The following is a 20258-nucleotide window of genomic DNA, read 5'->3' as shown; positions in this document are numbered from 1 at the left end:
TAATTCAGTGGTTTAGGTGGTTCTTTCTGTCATTTTTGTTTTTGGTTAATTGGATTATTTATTAGTTGTTAGTTTTCTCATTTGATTTTTGTTCTTGGATGGCCTTTTCAAACTGGCTATACGATATGAAGTATTCTCATTGTTGAAGGTCTTACAGTGACCTATATAATTGCTTACCTCCACATACTGGGAAGTATGTCAACATTGAATTTTATTTTAGACAAAATCTATTTCTATCAGACGGGCAAGTATCCACTTTTTGATATGGTACGATCTCTGATGTCCCACAGCCCCTGTTTGTCTGGCAAAACAGCCATTGGACATCAGAGTAATCTCTGACTAAATATAAGATTATTTTTTTTATGAACGAGTTGACTGGAGATCAATCAGTGTTAAAGACATCATTGAACAATCTGTTTTTTTCTTCTTTTAATCCCAAATAGAAGGTTTATTTATTTCTAAAGTAGTGTCAGAAAGATTGATAATAACTTTAAAAAAAAAAAAAACGAAACTAATTTTGTTTTTATCCTTTTTTATATTTCTGCAGACAGTGATCGTTCATCCTTCAATAAATAAGGTATAACAATATATATAATGCCAAGCATTCTGATAAAAACTTGCCACTTAACATCTACATCAGGCACAGGAAAATTGTATTTCCCTTTATGTACAATTACTAGCTAAAATGTGCACAATAAAATAACAACTATTGCATAATAAAATGTTTGTCAACAATTACCAAGAATTATCATTTCAATGCTTATGAATATTAATCATACTATCATTTATGCCAAATATGCTTCAAATGAACTAGAAATTTGTTTATAATATTTTCTTTTTGGGGTTAAACTACAAATAAACTCTCTGCAAACATAAGCTTAAATCTTGTTATAAAACATCTAATTTTCTTGATTTTTGTAAAAATCAAAAAATGATAGAAAGTGAAATGTAACATTTCTGATATATACAATGATGTATGTCTATACAATCTGTACATGTGTAATGAACTGATGAGCACACTTATATACATATAAAGTACACGGAATCTAAAAAACTATCCATTCAGAGGGTTATCAACACTGAAATATATAGAATGTCACATATATACAATGTTAAGGACACATAAAAAGCACTCTCAATGTCACGAAGCACTACACACTTGTGTCGTGAAGTACTACAAGTTTATGTATGAGTGATGTGATCTACTTCTTCACCATTTTCATATTTTCTCCACATTTCTTTAAATAATTTTTCCATACTGTAAGCATATTTCCTAATGCTAAACAATGGACTTGCTGTTCTTCCCTTCCAGACTTTAGCTCTCATCTTTCTCAAACTGAAAAATAAACAAAATTTATTATTTACATACATTTGGCATTAAATTTGTGATATATTCACCTGAGATTAATAAAATTTATCAAAGATTGTTTATGAACAGTAGAGGAGGAACCATGAGTCACTGGTTAGGGCTATTCCAGTAAAAATTATCCAGGGGGGGGGGGGGGGGGTGGGGGTGGAACTCCACTTATTTTTTGACCCCCCACCTATGGAAAAGATTAAAAAAATACACCCCCACCTTTGGCCACCTAGAACATGTATTTTCTTCCAAGACCCCCTACCTAGAGAAAAAAAATAAAAGTTAGCTAGTTTTTTAAAGTATACAAAAATGTTGCATCCTGTCAAATAAATGTAAAATTTGTTGGTTTATCTATTTCAGTGCATCCAAAAAGGGGGGGGGGGGGGCAGGCCCCCCCCCCCTAAATCCGCCTCTGGTCTCAATGGCAATCATACTACATCTTCTTTTTTATACTAGCTATGTTGCTATTAAAATATAAAATGAAACATGTAACAATGTTATGGAGCAGCAGACGACAGATGCAACATGACGGCAATAGCTCACAGTGACCGAAAAAGGGGGGTGCGATTTTAATTATGGCCCATTTTATTTTTAAAACTGTCAATAACATTTTCAGGTACGACATATTCTTCAGGTGGGGAAACTGGTTGGCACCAACCATTTGATGTTTCAGAGTTTAGTTTGAGCCATAAAATATTTTTGGTAGGCACAATGTAATTCTTTTTTTATTTTTTGTATTTCTTATATACATTTTTTTTTTCAATAGGCAAATGTTGAGGAAGATGATATACTCTCCTGTGTAACAAGGCCATATTTTTCCGCAAAAATTAGGCCATTTTTTTCCTTCAATACCACCCACGCAACATGCGCAATAAAAATCTAATTGTCTGTGCCAAATATAAATATTTTTTTATGGACCGCATAGTTTGGATGTCACCCACACATATTTTTTTGTGGGGAGACGGTATACAAGGGAGAGGGTATTTGAAGTTGTTATAAACTGTATGCAATAAAATATTATTTGGGACAAAAATTGCAAAGAATTGGCCAGTCCACCTTATTAAGGACATATTCTTTGCAAGGAAAGAGATTTAAGTACAGCAAATTCTGCCATTTCAATTTCAATGAATATACCATAACTTCTTCAAATTGAACAATATTTAAGTTAACCTTTATTTACAATGTTTAAACTGGTACTGTTGCCTTGTTCATGTTCATGTTGGGTTTTTTTACATTAAATTTGGGTCTTCGTCGATACCATACTTATTCCAGACGTTCCGTATCAGAGGACATTTCAGGCAATTCCTCTGCACTTCTTGTATCATTATATCTTCATCACGGTGACAAGAATAACAGTATAGAGTACCATTAATTCATAGAACAAAACAACAAATCGCTGAAGAAGTCACGTTTACAAAATGTCAAAATGAGCCAAAGACCAAAAAATGACAAGGACAGTTAAGCGTCTTTTATGGAGACAAAAACTATATTCCTAAAAAGTCTTAGGGGTTCTTCAATCGAAATAATAGCAAGCTAAACTAAATGAGATTATTATAAGGGCTAAATCTCGTCTGTACTAGCCAAATTTAACAAATTTAAAGTTGTTTATAAAAAAAATATATATCATGAATGATGGTTAATCAAGTTTTTCGGGTTATCAGTTAGACCGCATGGTTTTATTATTACAATAGGAAAACACCCGAGACGTGAAATCGCATGGTTCTATTATCATAGGTAAACATCCGAGACGTCCCAAAAATATATAGGTGCTCCTATTATTGGAGGAACATTACACAGTTGTGTACACACACATGGCGGCATGGAACACGATCGGAAATTCATTTGACGATATCTAAACGTTTCGAAACGAAGTGAAAAGTATCGTGCGCCACGTGGGCGCTTACATTTGTCACTGTATGCGCCATTTCTTGTCAATATGCGCTATAGGCGCAGGGGGCACGTCCTTCCCGATCACTGGTTTGACAAGAACACAAACAGACGCTTAAAATTAGTGGTCTGCCAACTTTATTTGCAGTCGGATGACCTTTTCAGGAGAATCTTCCTTCATAACAGGGGGAACAATATGTTTAACCTATCATTCAGAAACCCCCCACCAACAGAAACGAATTTAAATCGGGACCACCACCCTCCAGAATACAATTATGTTGATAACCCCCCACCTATGGAAAAAAATATCGTCGGCGTTCCGCCTCTCCTAGGTAAATTTTACTGGAATAGCCCTTAACTACCAAAGTCAAATTCGTGCATTAAACATCAATCTGAAGAAATGATGTGATATCCAGTATCTGGTATCATCACAGACTGCATTTGAACAAATAAATAAATGTTTAATATTGTTAATTATTGCTACTTTGTGCATTTTTCCTTTGATCTTTTTTTTGGTGATAATTTGTCATATCATGCTACTCGCTTGAGATGGAAAATTATTGCTAGAAACTGAGGAGACATGTGGCGTTTCTAATGAAATTGACATCAATTTTAGAACGTTGTCATTGGTAAAATAACGCTAAACAGATTATCATTGGTCATCTCAACTCGATTGGTTTTCTCGCTTTTGCGTCCCGGCTCAAGTGAGAAAATAAGTCTCGTTGAGATGATCAAAGATAAACTATAAGTATTGATAACTTGCTCAAATAAGTATTGACTATTAAGGTCTCAATACTTCAGCTATAAAGGTTTCAATAAGTCACCATTATACATTATGTAGCTACTTACTATTGAGGTTCTGCACCAAGTTTTGTTGCTACTTTTATGTAATCTTCCCTGTTTTTGGCTACTAATTCAGCACATCCTAATGCATGCAGCTGAGATGATGCTACTCTGGAGGCAAGTGTTTCACCTAAAATATAATAAAATTTATTAAGCTTCTACTGAACCAGTATAAAAAAGTACCAATCAACTGACTATTTTAGAATGTCTCTACTTGTGGAAGATTTCAACAACCAATCTCTTCTAGAGGCAATAGAAATAACCTTCTCTGCTGATTGTTATACATTTAGTGTTGGATTTTGCTGTAAATGTTCTGGGTTTTTTTTAATTTTAAACAACAAGAACTTAATTTCCTGCTAAAATTTAATAAAAATACTGCATTAAAAATAAATGACTAAAGGATGCTGCACATACCTGGTAATGTGACCATAGGTGTTCCTGCCCATAATACATCCATGCCAGTTGTATGACCATTACACAATGGTGTATCAAGACATACATCAGCTAACTGACCTCGTCGCACATGTTCCTCCTGGAGATAAAAGATGACAGTTTTAGAAGGGTATACAAAAAAAAGTGTTCTTTGAGGATAGTCAATATAGTTTTACAATGGTTTTTTTTCATTTCTGTATCTTTTGTAATATATTTTATTGCAGAGAAAGATGAGCATAAGAGTTAAAGTCTGTAAATTATTAATCCTGATAAAATTTTTCAAGAATTTCATCATAAGTAGTTTTGTAACCACACTTGTAGAAAATATGTGAGCTACACAAAAAAAACAAAAACAATAAAGATGCATGCTTAAGACAAGTCCTATGCAATATATGCTTTATCCTCATAAAAACTATAATACAATGTCACTTTTCTCTGATTCCTTTACATTTGTAATTTTTTTGTAACACTTCAAATGCTCAACATCAACTATGTTGAAAGAATGTTGACAGAGTTGTGGATTTGATTGAACATTTACCTTTGGAGCAACATGAGAGAAGACAATCCTATCAGCATTCAAACCACTAGCTGTAGCTCTCTTGACAACATTAGCTTCACCCACAGCTGGGAACCGTAATAACCATAATATACTCTCAGGAACGTTCTTTAGAATCTCTATCCACATGTCCAGTGTAGCTGGATCTATCTTATATAACTGGTTAAAGTTACAGTATACAACAGCATCGTCTGGTAAACTGTACTGACTACGAGCACTTATAATGATATTCTGGGGTATCTCCTCTCCAGTGGCAGCTTTATTGTTTGTTTGGTTTGTAGTGACACCATTCTGGATGACAATGTCATTAATCATAGAATGAGACAGTCCTGTCTGGATCATGGTCTGTAGAATACTCTGTACAGGTAAATCCATGATTTCAAATGCCACCTTGGCAGGTGATCCATCGTCTTCATCAGTTGTCTCCCCATGTTCTGCCTCATATATCACTCTCTGTAAAATAATTGTAAAATATATATGGGTTTTTTTTGGGTTTTTTTTGGGTTTTTTTTTTTCAAATATTTTTTTTTTTAAACTAAGTGATTCGTAAGGCCTAAAAAAAAAATATATGTGTTTCCGGTAACATCATTTTGAAAAATAGGGTCGGTAGGTCAGAATTCTTTTTTTTTTTTTGACATCGTAAATGAAATCCGGAAAATTATCATGGTTTTTCCAAGTCCGGATCCGTAATTAGTTTCAAAAACCGGAAGTGTGCCATTTGCAATGTTTTTGAAGCACCTGCTGTGCAAATTTCTTGGATTTTAACCTATTTGGAATACCTTTTGACATTAATAAAATGTTTTACTGGCTTTCTATGCAAGTAGAAGCAAGAGAGAAAAAATATTATGTCATCTATCAGAAGCCTGTGTCAAAAACGGGGTCGGTTGATACAATTTTTTTTTTTTTTTTTTTTGAAGATCCAATAAAAAAGTTAGGGTCGGGGCTAAAAAACAGGGTCGGTCGGGTTACCGGAAACATCGATCTTTTTTTTTCTCGGCCTAAAGTATATATTCATCATCCATTACGGGTCTTGTTTTCATGCTTTTTTCATTGGAATTAATTCTTTTGTTGATAATGCATATCTTGAAATATGTTTGTTTAAAATAAATTTGTGTTTTTAATTTTTAAATATGGCATTGTACTTATTACATCAAAATATAAGCATTAAACTTCTGTCTTAGGTAAAAAGGAACCAATGACAATAAGAAAGCTTTACCTTAACATCTCCTGTTCTTTTGAGAGGTTCCAGATCTACACCATTCAATATTATACTGTTGTCGGACACTTTGCCATTTGACTCTATAAGTATCTTGTTCTTGATATGAGGGAACATTTGTTGATGATCTCCAATAAAGAATGTATTGTCCATAAAGGCTAACTTCTCAGAATATTGATCTTCTAGATGTATAGGTGATGTCACTTCATCCGTTAAAATATAATCCATAAATGATGCACCACTTGTACCGGGATATCCAAGCCACATCACCTGTAATTGTAAATGATAAAATGTTTTTTTTTTACATTATGTTATCCCTGAGATAAGCCTAAAATCAAAGCTTCCTACAAAAAGATCCCTTTAAAGCATTGTAAATATATGTACTTTATGTAATGTTAACATGTGAGAAGCTGCCATTGTTTTCAAACAATACATTTGATTGTTCATCTGATATTTAAATTTTTTTTTTTTTTATTGCAGTTTCATTGACAAATTTCATCTCCCCATTCAAACTAAATATCATTTGTACAAACCTGTATAGGAGCTGCTTTCAGGGCAAATAATTCATTTCTAGCTCCTTTTGTATAACCATTCATGTTTACAAGAATTTGGATACCATCTGCATATATCCTATCTGCAGCTTTACCATTACATGGCACCTACAATAGAAAAGGATGACATGAAATAAAGATTTGCTGGAAGTCTAAAAATGAATTCCCTTTCCATGGTTCTGAAAGAAAATGAACAAATAAATTTGAATGAAATTTACTTGTTTATATAATCATTGCATGTTAAGAGTAAATTTATTGAATACTGTGCAAAAGGCTCCAACCTTTTTACCAAAATTTTGATTTTCTTATTTGCGTATTACAACTTCAGGCAAAATATACTACATCTTTTTAACATTGGTCCTAAATGCAGTAAATGTATACAATTGTCAAGTGTGTGTCGTTCCTATGAACATATCCCAGACAACTGGTAGTGGATAAATTCTTTCTGTCAGATTTAATCTATAACACTCATCTCGATTAGTTTTGGATACTTATCTATTACTATTCAACATGGCTAATATCACTTTTAACACGAGTGTTTAACAACAAATATTCATTTCAAATGTTTGCAGTCAAGTTGAAGATTTAAAAGTCTGACAGGACTTTTAACTGTGACAGATCAAAATGTTTGCAATTAATTTCTAGGTTTTAGTGAAGATTTTTACCTGTGATAGATCAATGAAATGTTCAGCTTCACTAGCAATCTTGTTTCTGAATGTTGTTCCATCATCTGGACTTAAGGAGTAACAGAATATCTACAAGAGAGAATGTCATTGACTTGTAACTTGATAACAAATACAAAAATAAATGTAGTCTGACAGTATGAAGATTAATTCAATCAATGGCAATAAAGTGTAGTCCTGCAAAAAGCTATTATTTTTTTTTACCCAGTTATTTTGTTCAGTTGAGGTTTATACTGTGATCAAATGGAGAATGCTCATGGTCTTCTGCTCAGTAATATTATAAGTTATCTACGTTCATATCCGTAGATATGGATATTTTAACACCATGAAGTACCCCAGTACACCATGAGGCGTAGCCGAAGGGTGTACAGGGTACTGAAGGGTGTTAATAACGCGTAGATAACGAATTTATCCCCGGTCTTAGTCCGAATCGGGCGAGTTTTATGGAAATTCGGGTACAAACTGTAACGCGAAAACAACGTTTTTTTCATTATCTAAAAAAGTTTTATTGAAATTTGGAAATTTTACACATTTTTTACGGGGTGTAGGGTACTACCTTTGGTAGAACCCTACAGGTAGTCAAATATAAGTCGTTTTTAATACGGAGACAGAGAAACTGGATAGAGTCAAATTTGGCGCTCAATGTTGTGAGCGTTACGCCATAGATGGTGTGACGTCAACGTGGGTCATTTGCATAGCTAGGTCAGTAGTCCCATTCCTTGAATATGTTGCAGTCAAGTGATGCATTTAATGAAATGAATGTAAATAATCGGCATAATAGGACAAAATCGTTAATGAATCAAATATTTAATTACAAACATTATGGATAATCTACAGAATTCAATATTTCACAAGGAGCAATCATGGAACTAAGGAAAACTTGCGTGAAGTTCCCCGGAATAATGGTAAGCAACGTCCGGGGATATTGGTTAGCAACACCCAGGGGCTATGGGTTTTGTAACGACGTGCGTTAACCAATCAAAATCCTGGATATATACTAAGCCGGGGATAAGTACTCTTATTAATCATGTGATCATTAAAAAGACCAGGATGTTATGTACATAAATTAATCAAGTCTTGTAAATTTTGCATTTCTTAGCTGATGTACAGAAACCACATTTGAATGAGTTTAGAATGTTCTGGTAGACAATTCATTTTAAATATTGAAGATATTCATTTCTTATATTGCCTTTAGATGACATGTAGACCTTAAATTGAGCAAAAATCAAAATCAAATCAACCACTCTAAGAACACTTTAATTTGCAGTGATGCTCTTGTGATCAAAATATTTTTCATTTATCTACTGTCAGAGTAAATTACTTTCATGAAATCTTGGTCTATTAGTAATAAGCATCAACTAGAGACAAATTATTTGTTTACCTCTACTTCCCTCTTGTCGTGCATGCCTGGTATACTCTGCATCAGATGTGAAGTCGGATGATTACAGAAATCTGAGCTGATATAGCCAACCTTTAGTCTGCCACTACGATCTATGTGTGCACTAGGGTGCTCAAAGGGAGGTTTATGTAGTACATTTATCTGTAATAATAATAACACTATCATAAACATCATAGTAACAACATGTAAATAATTTGTTTAGTGTAAAAAAAGATAATAGGAATTCTTTATACTCAGACTTTGTACTTTGAAAACTTTCAATATCACACAAAGAAAATATGATTTAAATACCAAAATCCTTAGTGAATTACACTATACGAAAATCCTTTGTGAATTAGTGATATGGTAAAACATGTCTTGATTCTGATAAATAAATAAATGCTAAACAATGTTTCTATACCTTTTCTAGACAGAGATTAGCATGTCTGGCAGCAATAGCTTTCCTCATTGAATGAGACAGTGGGTACAACATGCTATGATGTGGATGTACTGATGGCAAGCGATTCTTCTCCAACTGATCCTGGACAATCTGTACAAGACGTTTCATTCTTGCTGGATAGTCACTCCAATCACACACAATCTATAAAATACAACCAGAATATATGTCAATTATATTATCAAAAGGGATTATATTTTTGATATATTATCCAAATAAAAGTAGTTCATCTGAACTTACATATAATTCTTTCATTGATTATTGTAAGTTCTCACTTGTGAAATGGGTTAAATGTTTAAAACTTTATATGACAATATATTGCATATTCATTTCTGCTCAGTATTTCTATGGTGAAACTGTTCAGACAAGATTGCTCTCTTAGTCCCATGCGACCTTGAGTCTAGTGTCCTATATCCTAAGCCTGGTATCTTTGATGAGGATATTATGTCTAGAAACTTACTTGTAAACAATGTGCTAAGTTGCAATAGGCATCAGGAAAGTCTGGCTTCAACTTCAGAGCAGTTCTGTAGGATGATATAGCTTCTGGTATATTTCCTGAATCCTGTAAAATAGTTAGTATAACCCTTTATAATAGAAAGCTGGATTTGGATTACAAAATAATAAATATGTCAGACAATCAGAAACTGGTTGTAAGTCCAGTGAAATAATATATGCCATTTATTATTCCAAACAACATGACTGTTATGCTATCTAAAGATATAAATGCAAATTCCCTTTTTCTTTGTTGTCTATTTGCTATTTCCTAATTAAAAAGCTTAAGTCATTTATCTGGCTTTCCTTACTTTATGAATGGATGCCAAATTGCTATGAGCATCAGCAAAAGCTGGGTTAATCTGTATAGCTCTGGTATAACATTGTAATGCTCCTTGTATGTCCTGCATCTCCTTCAATGTGTTACCCATGTTAGAATAGGCATCAGCAAATGTTGGGGAAATCCTGCAAAATTATAATTACATTAAAGATCAACTTATTTATACTTATCTTTTACTGATTTTGGGTAAACTCCTTTTTATTTTTTACTTCTAGAACTTAAATAAACCTCATAATAAGAAACATATAGATATGCAAACGTCCTTTTAATCTGTTACTTAAAAGTAAATATTTTAGTGGGTTTTTTTTCTTTCTTTCAAATCATTACTTGCAATCTTTTTGACTACTCTGGTGGATAGTTTTATTGGAAATTATACAACTTCTCCTTATCTTCATACTACTATATCATATATATATTATCCCCAGTCGAAAATAATTATGATAGTTGTCGCGACTTGATTTCTAAGTGCTTTTTATGGCTTAAAGACTTTCGTGTAGTTGGTTGACCTTTGTGTTTGTTTAATTATGTCCACGAGTCAATTTTGAAGTTGAACATCTTATAAACATTTGTCTCTTGTTAGAATGTTAACATGTAGATGTCTTTGGTGTCTTCTTTCTCTTGTTGGGTTGCTGTTTCATTTATATATACCCCCAATTTCCTTTGTTCATTCTAATAAATTCATATGTACCTGATGGCTTCTTTATAATGTAATAGAGCTTCATGTAATTTGCCTTGTTGTTGTAGTACACTGGCCAAGTTAGAATGAGCTACTGCAAACTCTGGATAGACCTCTAAAGCCTTCATGTATAACTTGACTGCATCCTCAGTTAAACCCTGTTCTCGTTTAATGTTTGCCAGGTTGTTCAGTGAATCTGCATGTGTGGGACATAACTTTAATGCTGTGTTATAACATTCTTCTGCATCAACAACCTGAAATACATCAATCATTCAAAAAATGTAATCTTATTTCATTGTTTTTTCATAATTTCTGTTTATTCTAAATTTATACCTAAAGAAAGAAAGTAAGCATCATCAATAGGAATACTGCACCATGAAACTGTCTGTTCATTAGTACCAAAGACATTAGTTTATATAAAACAGCTCTTTTAATTATCTATATATGAATCACATTCATATAAGGGTTATTCCAGAAAAAAAAGTAGGGGGGGGGGGGGGGGGGGGGGGTTGTTGGAAGGCACATTATATTAATAATACATGGGTGATGGGTATCAGAGCAAATTTCACGCTATAATGCACTATAATTCTCAATTACAATTGTCTGGGTGGCGGGTGCTGACAAAAACTGCGTTCCAACCCCCCCCCCCCCCATACAATTTTTTTTTGGAACAGCCCTAAACACGGATATAAAGTAGGAAATGTATTTAGTGCAAAAATAATATTTTTCAAAGACCATTATGGTACACATTGTAATTATTTTACCTGATTCGTTAGACAATGCTGATAATGAGCTATTAAATGTCCAATACAACCAAATATGGTTGCTACCCATTAGTCTAAGGAAGGGAGATTATAATGTTTAACAATGCAAATTCTTTTTTCTGTAACCATAAGATACTGTAAAACTGTACCTAGCTAAAACGTTAATAATGATAATAACAGATATTCTTTAGAAATACTTGAAGGCCTGTGGGAAGATCAGTTTTATAATTAACTGATAGATTATAAATTCTGACTGCCAGTGACAAATTTCGTTTTTTGATTAAGAGGAAACTCACCTTTCCCTTTTCTTTCAATGCATTGGCAAGATTACAATAAGCATCAGGGAAATTTGGCTGCAACTCTATGGCTCTTTTGTAGGTATCTATGGCAAGATCTATCAATCTACAAAATGAATATGTTTATTGAAATTACATCCTGCAAAACTGAAAATCATTTGACTTATGCTAATTCAAAAGATTTAAATTCATTACTTATATCCCGTCTTTAATCTCTATTTTATATTTGTTAAATTTATTCTTTTGCTCAATTTTGTTAAAAAGCTTCAACCATACAAGTAGAAATGTTTATTGATATATCTTGAAATTGATCTTATAACATACCCTTGTTCATAATAAACACAAGCAAGATCTTATAACATACCCTTGTTCATAATAAACACAAGCAAGATTGATCTTATAACATACCCTTGTTCATAATAAACACAAGATTGATCTTATAACATACCCTTGTTCATAATAAACACAAGCAAGATTGATGTTATAACATACCATTGTTCATAATAAACACAAGCAAGATCTTATAACATACCCTTGTTCATAATAAACACAAGCAAGATTTCCATGTACAACTGCATGATTTGGACTCAAATTCAAGGCCCTCAAGTAGGCAGCTACAGCTCTACAAAAGAAATAATTTGGTTATAACAATGGTTTCAACTGATATTTTGAATTTAATCAGACAATTAGTTATTAGTTTTATTCAAATAAAAAAGAATTTTAAAGAATAACATAACTATGTTGCTACATTATTTTCAATTTATCATTTATTTTTTCTATACAATAAAATCTTTTACAATAATCCTGATAAAATAATGATGATTTATTCAAGATTTACCTATCGAATATTCTTGCTTCTTTTAACACGTTTCCCAGGTTGATATAAGCATCTAAGAAGTTGGAATCCAATGCTACTGCCTATATACAAATACAACAATAACTTTATTAACATCAAATATAAACATCATAGATATATATGTGAACATCTTGTATGGAGAATACAATTCTACATGTCTAATGGAATGTTGAAAGGAGAAGTCTGTGATGAGATATATTTTTGAAGACAGTTATTAGGGTCTATTATAATAGTCCTTTCCAGATTTTTGAAAGGTCAATGTGTTCACCCTGGAAGACATAATTTGAAAAGAGAGAAGACACATATCTAAGATAATTATGTAAAAGATTTGCCTGCAATGCTTGTAGAAAAAGTCCATTCATTGGTGTCAGACTAAACTGCTCTTCTAGAATGAACAAAGTTGGAAATAACAGTTGATATTTAAACATGCTTTAAAAATATATTTATTATTTTGTAGGCTCCATGTTGAAGACAGTACTTATACCTGTAATGGTTTACATTTACAAATTGTGACTTGGATGGAGAGTTGTCTCATATGCACTCATACCACATCTTCTTATATCTGTATATATTTATTTAAATCATCTTACCTTCTCAAAATGATGAATTGCTAACCATATTTCACCTTGAGCATTAAACACACATCCTAAATTACTCCAAGCCACAGCAAAGCTTGGTTGTGTTTCTATGGCCTTCAAATAACAAGCCTACAAATTCAGAAAATAAATTGATTAGTATAAAGTTAATCCACAAATATCGCCTTCATTGCCATGTGCCACGCTTTGCTGCGCTCCTACGCATGCGCTGAATGCATCTTGAACTTCTGACGGAGGAACCCTGGTGTCTCTGTTATCTGTACTTACCATATTATCAATATGAAAACTTTCAATGAAAGAATCAATTTCATTACAATGTCTCTGAAATTTTATGTTATTTCTAGCACAAAATCTTGAAACACAAAGTTTCCTCGTCTATGAAACTTTAAGCATATATTATTTCTTCAAATGCTTGAGCATATAAGTGAAAATAAAGGGTAACAAAAACAAATCAAATAGTAGATCATGATCAGTTATCTAACTAATCATAATTTCTACTTCAATATATGTCAAGTTTTTTGTTTCACTTATATAATCAGCATTGAAGAGCAAGGACTCATGCTTAGAATTTCATGTTCAAAATTCAAATGCTCAGAAATATTTTTCAATTGCAGACTTTCAGACAGTTTCTTGCAAATATTTTTTGGTTAACATTTTGCAAATATTTGAAAAGAAAAAATATCCAAACTGAATTGTTTCTAAATCAAAGAAAATAATTGAAATTAATTTTGCTTTCCTGCAAGTTCTGATAGTCAATCCTAGGTACAACTGAAAGATATTTCCCTGCTGCGACCGCAAGCGTCTGCAGATGCGCGTGCTTGGATATGCGTCTCCAAGACTTCATTATGACCTTTCTAAAATTTCATTGAGATTTTTCTAACTTTTCAGTGTTCAAAAGCCAAAGATTGAATTTTGAAGAAGGAGAGAAAACAATTCCATTTATATCCCAATTAAAATGAAGTCAAGATTAAATAAAACTTTTTGATTGGATTTTTTTGTGAAACTTTTAAATAATTCTTTTATACTTACAACATAGACCAAATTTCTCACATCTTTTAGAGATAGAATGCCAAATAAAAAAGTCAAAAGATAGCCAAAACATTGGTTTGATTGGTTCTTTGTTTTTATACAATACCTCATTTTACCATGTTGTTTTGTAGTAATTACCATTGAAAGGTCACCCTGAATTCCAAATGGCTTTTCCTGTTGACTTGTGTTCCTTCAGGGTATGTTTTTGATACCAGCTTTTCTATTATAGAAACGATAAAAAAGATTTTTAATTAGTAAGGTAAAGTAGTATTAGTAATTTCTTTTTTTAGTATTTTTCGTGTAATTCATATAAACTATTCACAAAATCTGCATATTACAAATAGCTATTATATATCAATTTCCCAATTCCCATGGTAATACTTCTCAAAAAGATCAATGCACTGAAGCTGAATTAAACTTCAGATGAAACTTGTCTGTGTCAATTTACAGTTTATGGAATTCATACATATGGGTTAGCTATTTGAAACACACAGAAACACAACACATGACCATTAAATGGGAAGGATAAGAAGGCTTTTTCAGATTCAAATAGTAATTAAATATTTCTTTCAAATATCAATACTTTTGTAAAATAAAAGTTTTGCAGAATAAAATGAAGAATACTTTTTCACATCAAAATAAGAGATCACAAATAAAAATTATAATTAATTTCCTTATCAAAATAGGTAAAATAAATCTCTCACTTAAGTAAAGTTTTGAGACTTTCTACACAAATGGCATATTGTACAAAAGTATTGAAATTTTGTCTCTTTCTTTCTGTAATGTTGTAATTCTCTAAAAAGACAGGATGACAGTCCGGAAAGTTTCTTTTCACAAGTGCTCTCTGTTTAAATGAAAATCTAAAAGTTTGAAGGTTGTTTTTCATAACAGTATCCCAAAATAACCATCATGCATTTTATTAAACAGGAGTTATTTTGCAAAAAGACAATTTCTGAAAGCTGATTTGTCATCCTGTCTGTGCATTCTGAAAATACTGCATTTATCACACAAATGACCTTGAAAGACAGACTATATGCAAATTCATTCAATATGATGGTAATGTTTTTTCCAATAATAAACACTCACTTTTATTTTAGGTAAAATCCTCATTACAATATATTTCAAACTGCAACACAAACCATCTTTTTTATGATTCTGCATCTATGCTGTCTTTTAAGGGAAGTACAAAACCATGAAACATCTGAACAGAAGCCTTTTTATCCTTCTAATTCTCATAATGCTGAGATTAACAACTATAATAAAGTTCATACAATTAAGGGAAAATGTTTATCTTGACCCAACTTGTTTGCTACATTTATAAGATCTCCTACCTTAGCCTCATCTAGTCTTCCTAATGCCTTTAGTAGATTTCCAAGGTCACTTCTCACACAATATAAATCCTGTAAAACACAAGTTCAAATGTATAGTTAACAATTAAATCTTTTGTATTCAAAACAACTTCTAGGTGATTTCGTCCCATTTCTTGTTCACTTATACTTTCAATAAACAAATAATGAACTATCTTAACATTAATATAATAGCATTTGTTTCTACTCTGACATGCATCAGTAAACATGTATTTAAACACAAAAAAAATAACTAAATACTTTGAACTTTGAGAATCCTCAATTCAACCTCAATAGCAGAAATTTAGTTCTGGAACTTACCTGTCAAACCTTTCACACACTTATTTTTGTTGGGTTATTGTATCATTGACATACACACACATCTCATTGCATTTACAAGAAAACAACATACTATTGATATCTTGTTTTAGTACTGAGACTGACAGTCACACAAATACTATTCAAGTCCATTTTACATTATATTATATTATAACAACCATATCAAAAATTAATACCTTATACATATATATATATATATATATATATATGCCAATATAAATTGTTTGATGATGTATGTGAAGAATATAAATCATACATACTGGATTATATTGTAATGCTGTGACATAAGCTTGTACTGCCTGTTCCAAGTCTCCAGCAGCTACGAGGGCTGCTGCCAAGTTAATATATCCATCAATAAAATCAGGCTTCAGTCTAACAGCATGTCTGTAGTTCTCCAAAGCCTCCTGTAGTTGTCCCCTCTCTTTGTAAACATTACCAAGGTTAGAATATGCCTCTGCTAACATTGGGTTCTGTTTAATGGCAAGCTGACTGAAGTAAGCCGATCTGAAATGTATATAAGTAAGTTTTACAATTATATAACAAATTTTTCATGTACACAGAAGTTGATAACTCTAAGTCACTGTTGAAGACCTTCCAGTTGTGTTTACTTCTAAAATTAGAAAAGTCATAAACTGTTAAATGGGCGCTGGTAAAATCACTGTACAATGTATTTCCATGAACTGCAGTCTAAATTTGATGACACAGAGTGTTAAACACAGATGATACAAAAACAGTTGAATACTTGTGTACTAGTTAAATCTATTATGAGCCTAGTTTTCTTCTGAACTTACCTGTCCAGTCTTCTACACTGGAAATGTGTAGAACTAAGTAACAAAAGGACTCCTGTGTTGTCTGGTTCTTGTCTCCATAACTGCATACACAGCTGTTCTGCATTCTCATAATTACCAGCCTGATATTCTCTGTGAGCTAATTCAGCTAAACCTGAAAATAAATAAATTATTTTATATATCAGACATGACATAAAGAAAGATTGATTGTTGGTTGCTAAATGTACACTGACAAATATTTTATGCATGTTCACAGAGTGTGACAAAAAGTGCTGATTAAATAATCTTGAACTTGGCAATCACATTATAGTTAAATAGAAAAGTTTAACCAAAGAGGTGGCATTTATTTACTAAAACTACAATGTAACCATTATTCTAATCCAACCATAACCTTTATGTACAATGTAGCTCTAAAATACATGATACGGAAAAGTAAGAACTGATTGGAGTTCAAGTTTTCTTCATTGTTTAGTGAATAATAGTTAAAATACCATGAAAGAAGTACACAGAGAAAGTACTAGGAAAATGTTCATTGAATAGATTCATATAAAAGGGTACAAAAAGCACCGGAAGTGGAGATGGTCATGAGCTAAAAAATATTTAGCCACATTCTACTATATATATGGATAGTCAAATTCCCATGGAAAGAAAAAGTGTTTGTGCTAAAACAACTCTGATTCAAGTAACCGAAGGCCAAAATAATTACTTTCCTTTAAATACTGGATCATGGGTTTTTACATATAAAAGGTAAGCATATCGAGTTTGTTATTTATTTCAGAAATTGGTATTTATTTTTTGGTTACTCAACGTCCAGTGGAAAGTATTTCATACATGTTGAATTGTTCAGCACTTGATTTATTATAGCTGTGTGCTTACTGATTCTAGTCAACTTAAGTCAATATAATAAATAATAAAGCCTTGCCAGCACACAATTATGTGTAAGACATCACCTTTGACAACTTTAAACCATTTGCCATGCCAAAATTATGACAAAATACATGCAACAACTAAAAAAGGTGGAGGAGTTACTTTGCTGCATTAGTTATTTACTTTTTGTGTACATTGCTCTTGCAACCATTCATGTTTGTTATGCATGCAATTGGTATATATATATAAAATTAGGCTTTCAAACTACCTGTGACATCAGACACGGTAAACTGTGCCATTGTGGCAATTTCCTTCATCCTGACAAAAAATGGCGATCGTCTTTGTCCGTTAACGTCTTGGTAAAAGTTTTATAAGATTCTTGGTTTGGTGAATATTCAATGACTGTATATTAATCACTGCAAGTCAATAATTGTATATTCCTTTCACAGTCATCAAATTTTTAAATATAAATAATGACCACAACATATGAAGTATATATTCTTGGTCTCGTCAGCTCAAACTGGAAATTTTTATTCTGATGACGTCAATGCCTCGCTAGCCCGAAGTCAAGGTCATTTGATCACATACCTAAAACAACTCATTTGATTGGTCGCCTTGTTTTTTGAGGCAACCAAGGGTAAATAAAAAAATTCCACTAAAACATTTATAATTAACAATTTATAACACATCCGCAAACTTATTTTCCTACTTTAAACGTTCATGCTTTTTCACTAAGAAATTTCATAGTCCTGGATAATTATTGTCAGTGATTTTTCGCTATGTAACTTCCTCCAGGGGAGTGTAAGAATTAAATATTGTCCGCCATGAAATTTTGTCCATCGGACATTTTTTCACAGAAAATTATGTTCACGGAATCTATGTATAAATGGACACTTGTTCACAGCATCGGACACATATAAATACACCTTTACTGTGAAAAAATGTCCGCCGGGGTGGACACATTTTCACAGATCACTTTTTTTGGCTCACAAGAACACATCTTGATTTTTCACAGTGGGTTATATTTGTACGGTCCGGCGAAAAAAGCTAAAATCAATTTGGTATTTTACAATATAAAACGCATATCTAAAAGAAGATAAACTTATATAATTACACGGAAGATATCAAAAGTTATTCACTTTGTTACTCCGTTTTACTCTGAATTACCTATTAGGCCTATAGTCTAAAATCTAAAATTATGTTTCTGATTCACTTTATGATGATTTCGTTACCACTGCATGATTACTTAAAACCTTTATTATTTAAAATTCTTCCATAGACGTTTTGTTGCACCTGTAGAAAACTTATTTCAAACGAGATAGCTCATCCTCATTTTTGCGGAGATGTTGATTATAGTGCCCAACTGAACATTTAGAAACGATCCTGGTATTAATACTTATCATGGCAATCCTTTCAACTAACTTATTCTAAAATTTTACTAATTCAACACTGTGATTGGATCTTTTATAAATATTGTTTTATTTGTATTAACATTGTTTTTGTTATCAGTAAACTAAAATCACAACTAAATACATATGAGACATTATCTAAAAAGTCTAATTTCACCAGCAATTATTTTTTTTATTCAGGCATCTTTTTGGAAAATTTTAAGTTTCAGTTTTTACTAGAGTATATAATGCGCCAACTGGACCAAATTAAACATTCTTGTAGTAAAAAAAAAATAGTTTAAAGGGTCCCCCCCCCAAAAAAAAAAATCATGGTGTCCCCTGTTATTTTCTGAAAATTAAATCATTTAAAGAATATCTAAATTAAATAAACAGCCTTCCGAATTTCACAAATCTGATAGATTATATAAAACACTTCTCCATTACTGGCCTGATTTTGTTATAACTAAAGCATTTAGAAAATTTTGCATTTTCAATGTTGTCCACAGGGGAAATTTCTTTTCTGTTACCTCTGGGTGGACACGTTTGAAAGACCAAAATTTTATTTCTTTTAATGCAAGAGTGAATGTGAAGAGCATCATTTCCTGAATGTATGACTTCATATGTATAGGTGAATAGCAGTGAAAATCTTAACTCCCATAAGATTAGAATTTGGAGAAAAAATAGTTTTGTTGTTCTCTCCTGTTACAGCCTTTTTGTATATTTCATTGTCAGCACTATAACAGTACATGTGTTTTTATACTATAGTATCTTATCAAATTAATTGATATGTAGATGGAAGTAAACTTCTACACAATTCGAGTAAATGAACAACACTTTTAAGTAGTGTGTAATTCCGTAATGTTACGTTCTGTCATGTTACTTGATAAAAAGTAACAGCATAACCATGATCAGTAACAGGAAGGATGTTCAAGACAATTTCACTGATGAATCAAAAAGTTAATCTTCTATATATACCAACCATTTCATTTTATATAAGTTGTCATCACCATATTAAATAAAGTTATATGATATACAGTATATTGAATGAAATTTTTTTTTTGCTTTTGATAACAGCAGAGAACATTGTGCAATTCTAGTATAGTAGATAGTAACAGGAAGGA

The 20258-nt window shown here is 32.1% G+C and overlaps 1 protein-coding gene across 2 annotated transcripts; it reads right to left on the bottom strand.

The window, feature by feature from the left end:
* Window positions 1-515: 515 nt before the first annotated feature.
* Window positions 516-18565, bottom strand: LOC139485290 (UDP-N-acetylglucosamine--peptide N-acetylglucosaminyltransferase 110 kDa subunit-like). Of its 2 annotated transcripts, XM_071269684.1 has the most exons (20): window positions 18018-18565; window positions 16886-17036; window positions 16355-16598; window positions 15741-15809; window positions 13375-13491; window positions 12767-12846; window positions 12461-12550; window positions 11929-12034; window positions 10881-11122; window positions 10164-10317; window positions 9821-9922; window positions 9325-9504; window positions 8907-9065; window positions 7508-7597; window positions 6825-6950; window positions 6292-6561; window positions 5058-5528; window positions 4502-4619; window positions 4094-4217; window positions 516-1336 (listed from the first exon to the last, which is right to left on the bottom strand). In XM_071269684.1, exons 1-20 carry the CDS (start codon window positions 18064-18066, stop codon window positions 1183-1185), a joined length of 3096 nt encoding a protein of 1031 aa, XP_071125785.1. In that variant the 5' UTR covers window positions 18067-18565; the 3' UTR covers window positions 516-1182. The 2 variants fall into 2 exon arrangements, with proteins under 2 accessions (XP_071125785.1, XP_071125786.1); XM_071269685.1 differs by lacking the exons at window positions 16355-16598; window positions 16886-17036; window positions 18018-18565 and adding an exon at window positions 14548-14629 and having other exon boundaries at window positions 15741-15757.
* Between the last annotated feature and the right edge of the window lie 1693 nt (window positions 18566-20258).

This window comes from Mytilus edulis, chromosome 8 (assembly GCF_963676685.1).
Source record: "Mytilus edulis chromosome 8, xbMytEdul2.2, whole genome shotgun sequence".
NCBI lineage: Eukaryota > Metazoa > Mollusca > Bivalvia > Mytilida > Mytilidae > Mytilus > Mytilus edulis.
The sequence above is the reverse complement of the archived record's forward strand: the minus strand, read 5'-3'. Positions and strand labels throughout refer to the sequence as shown.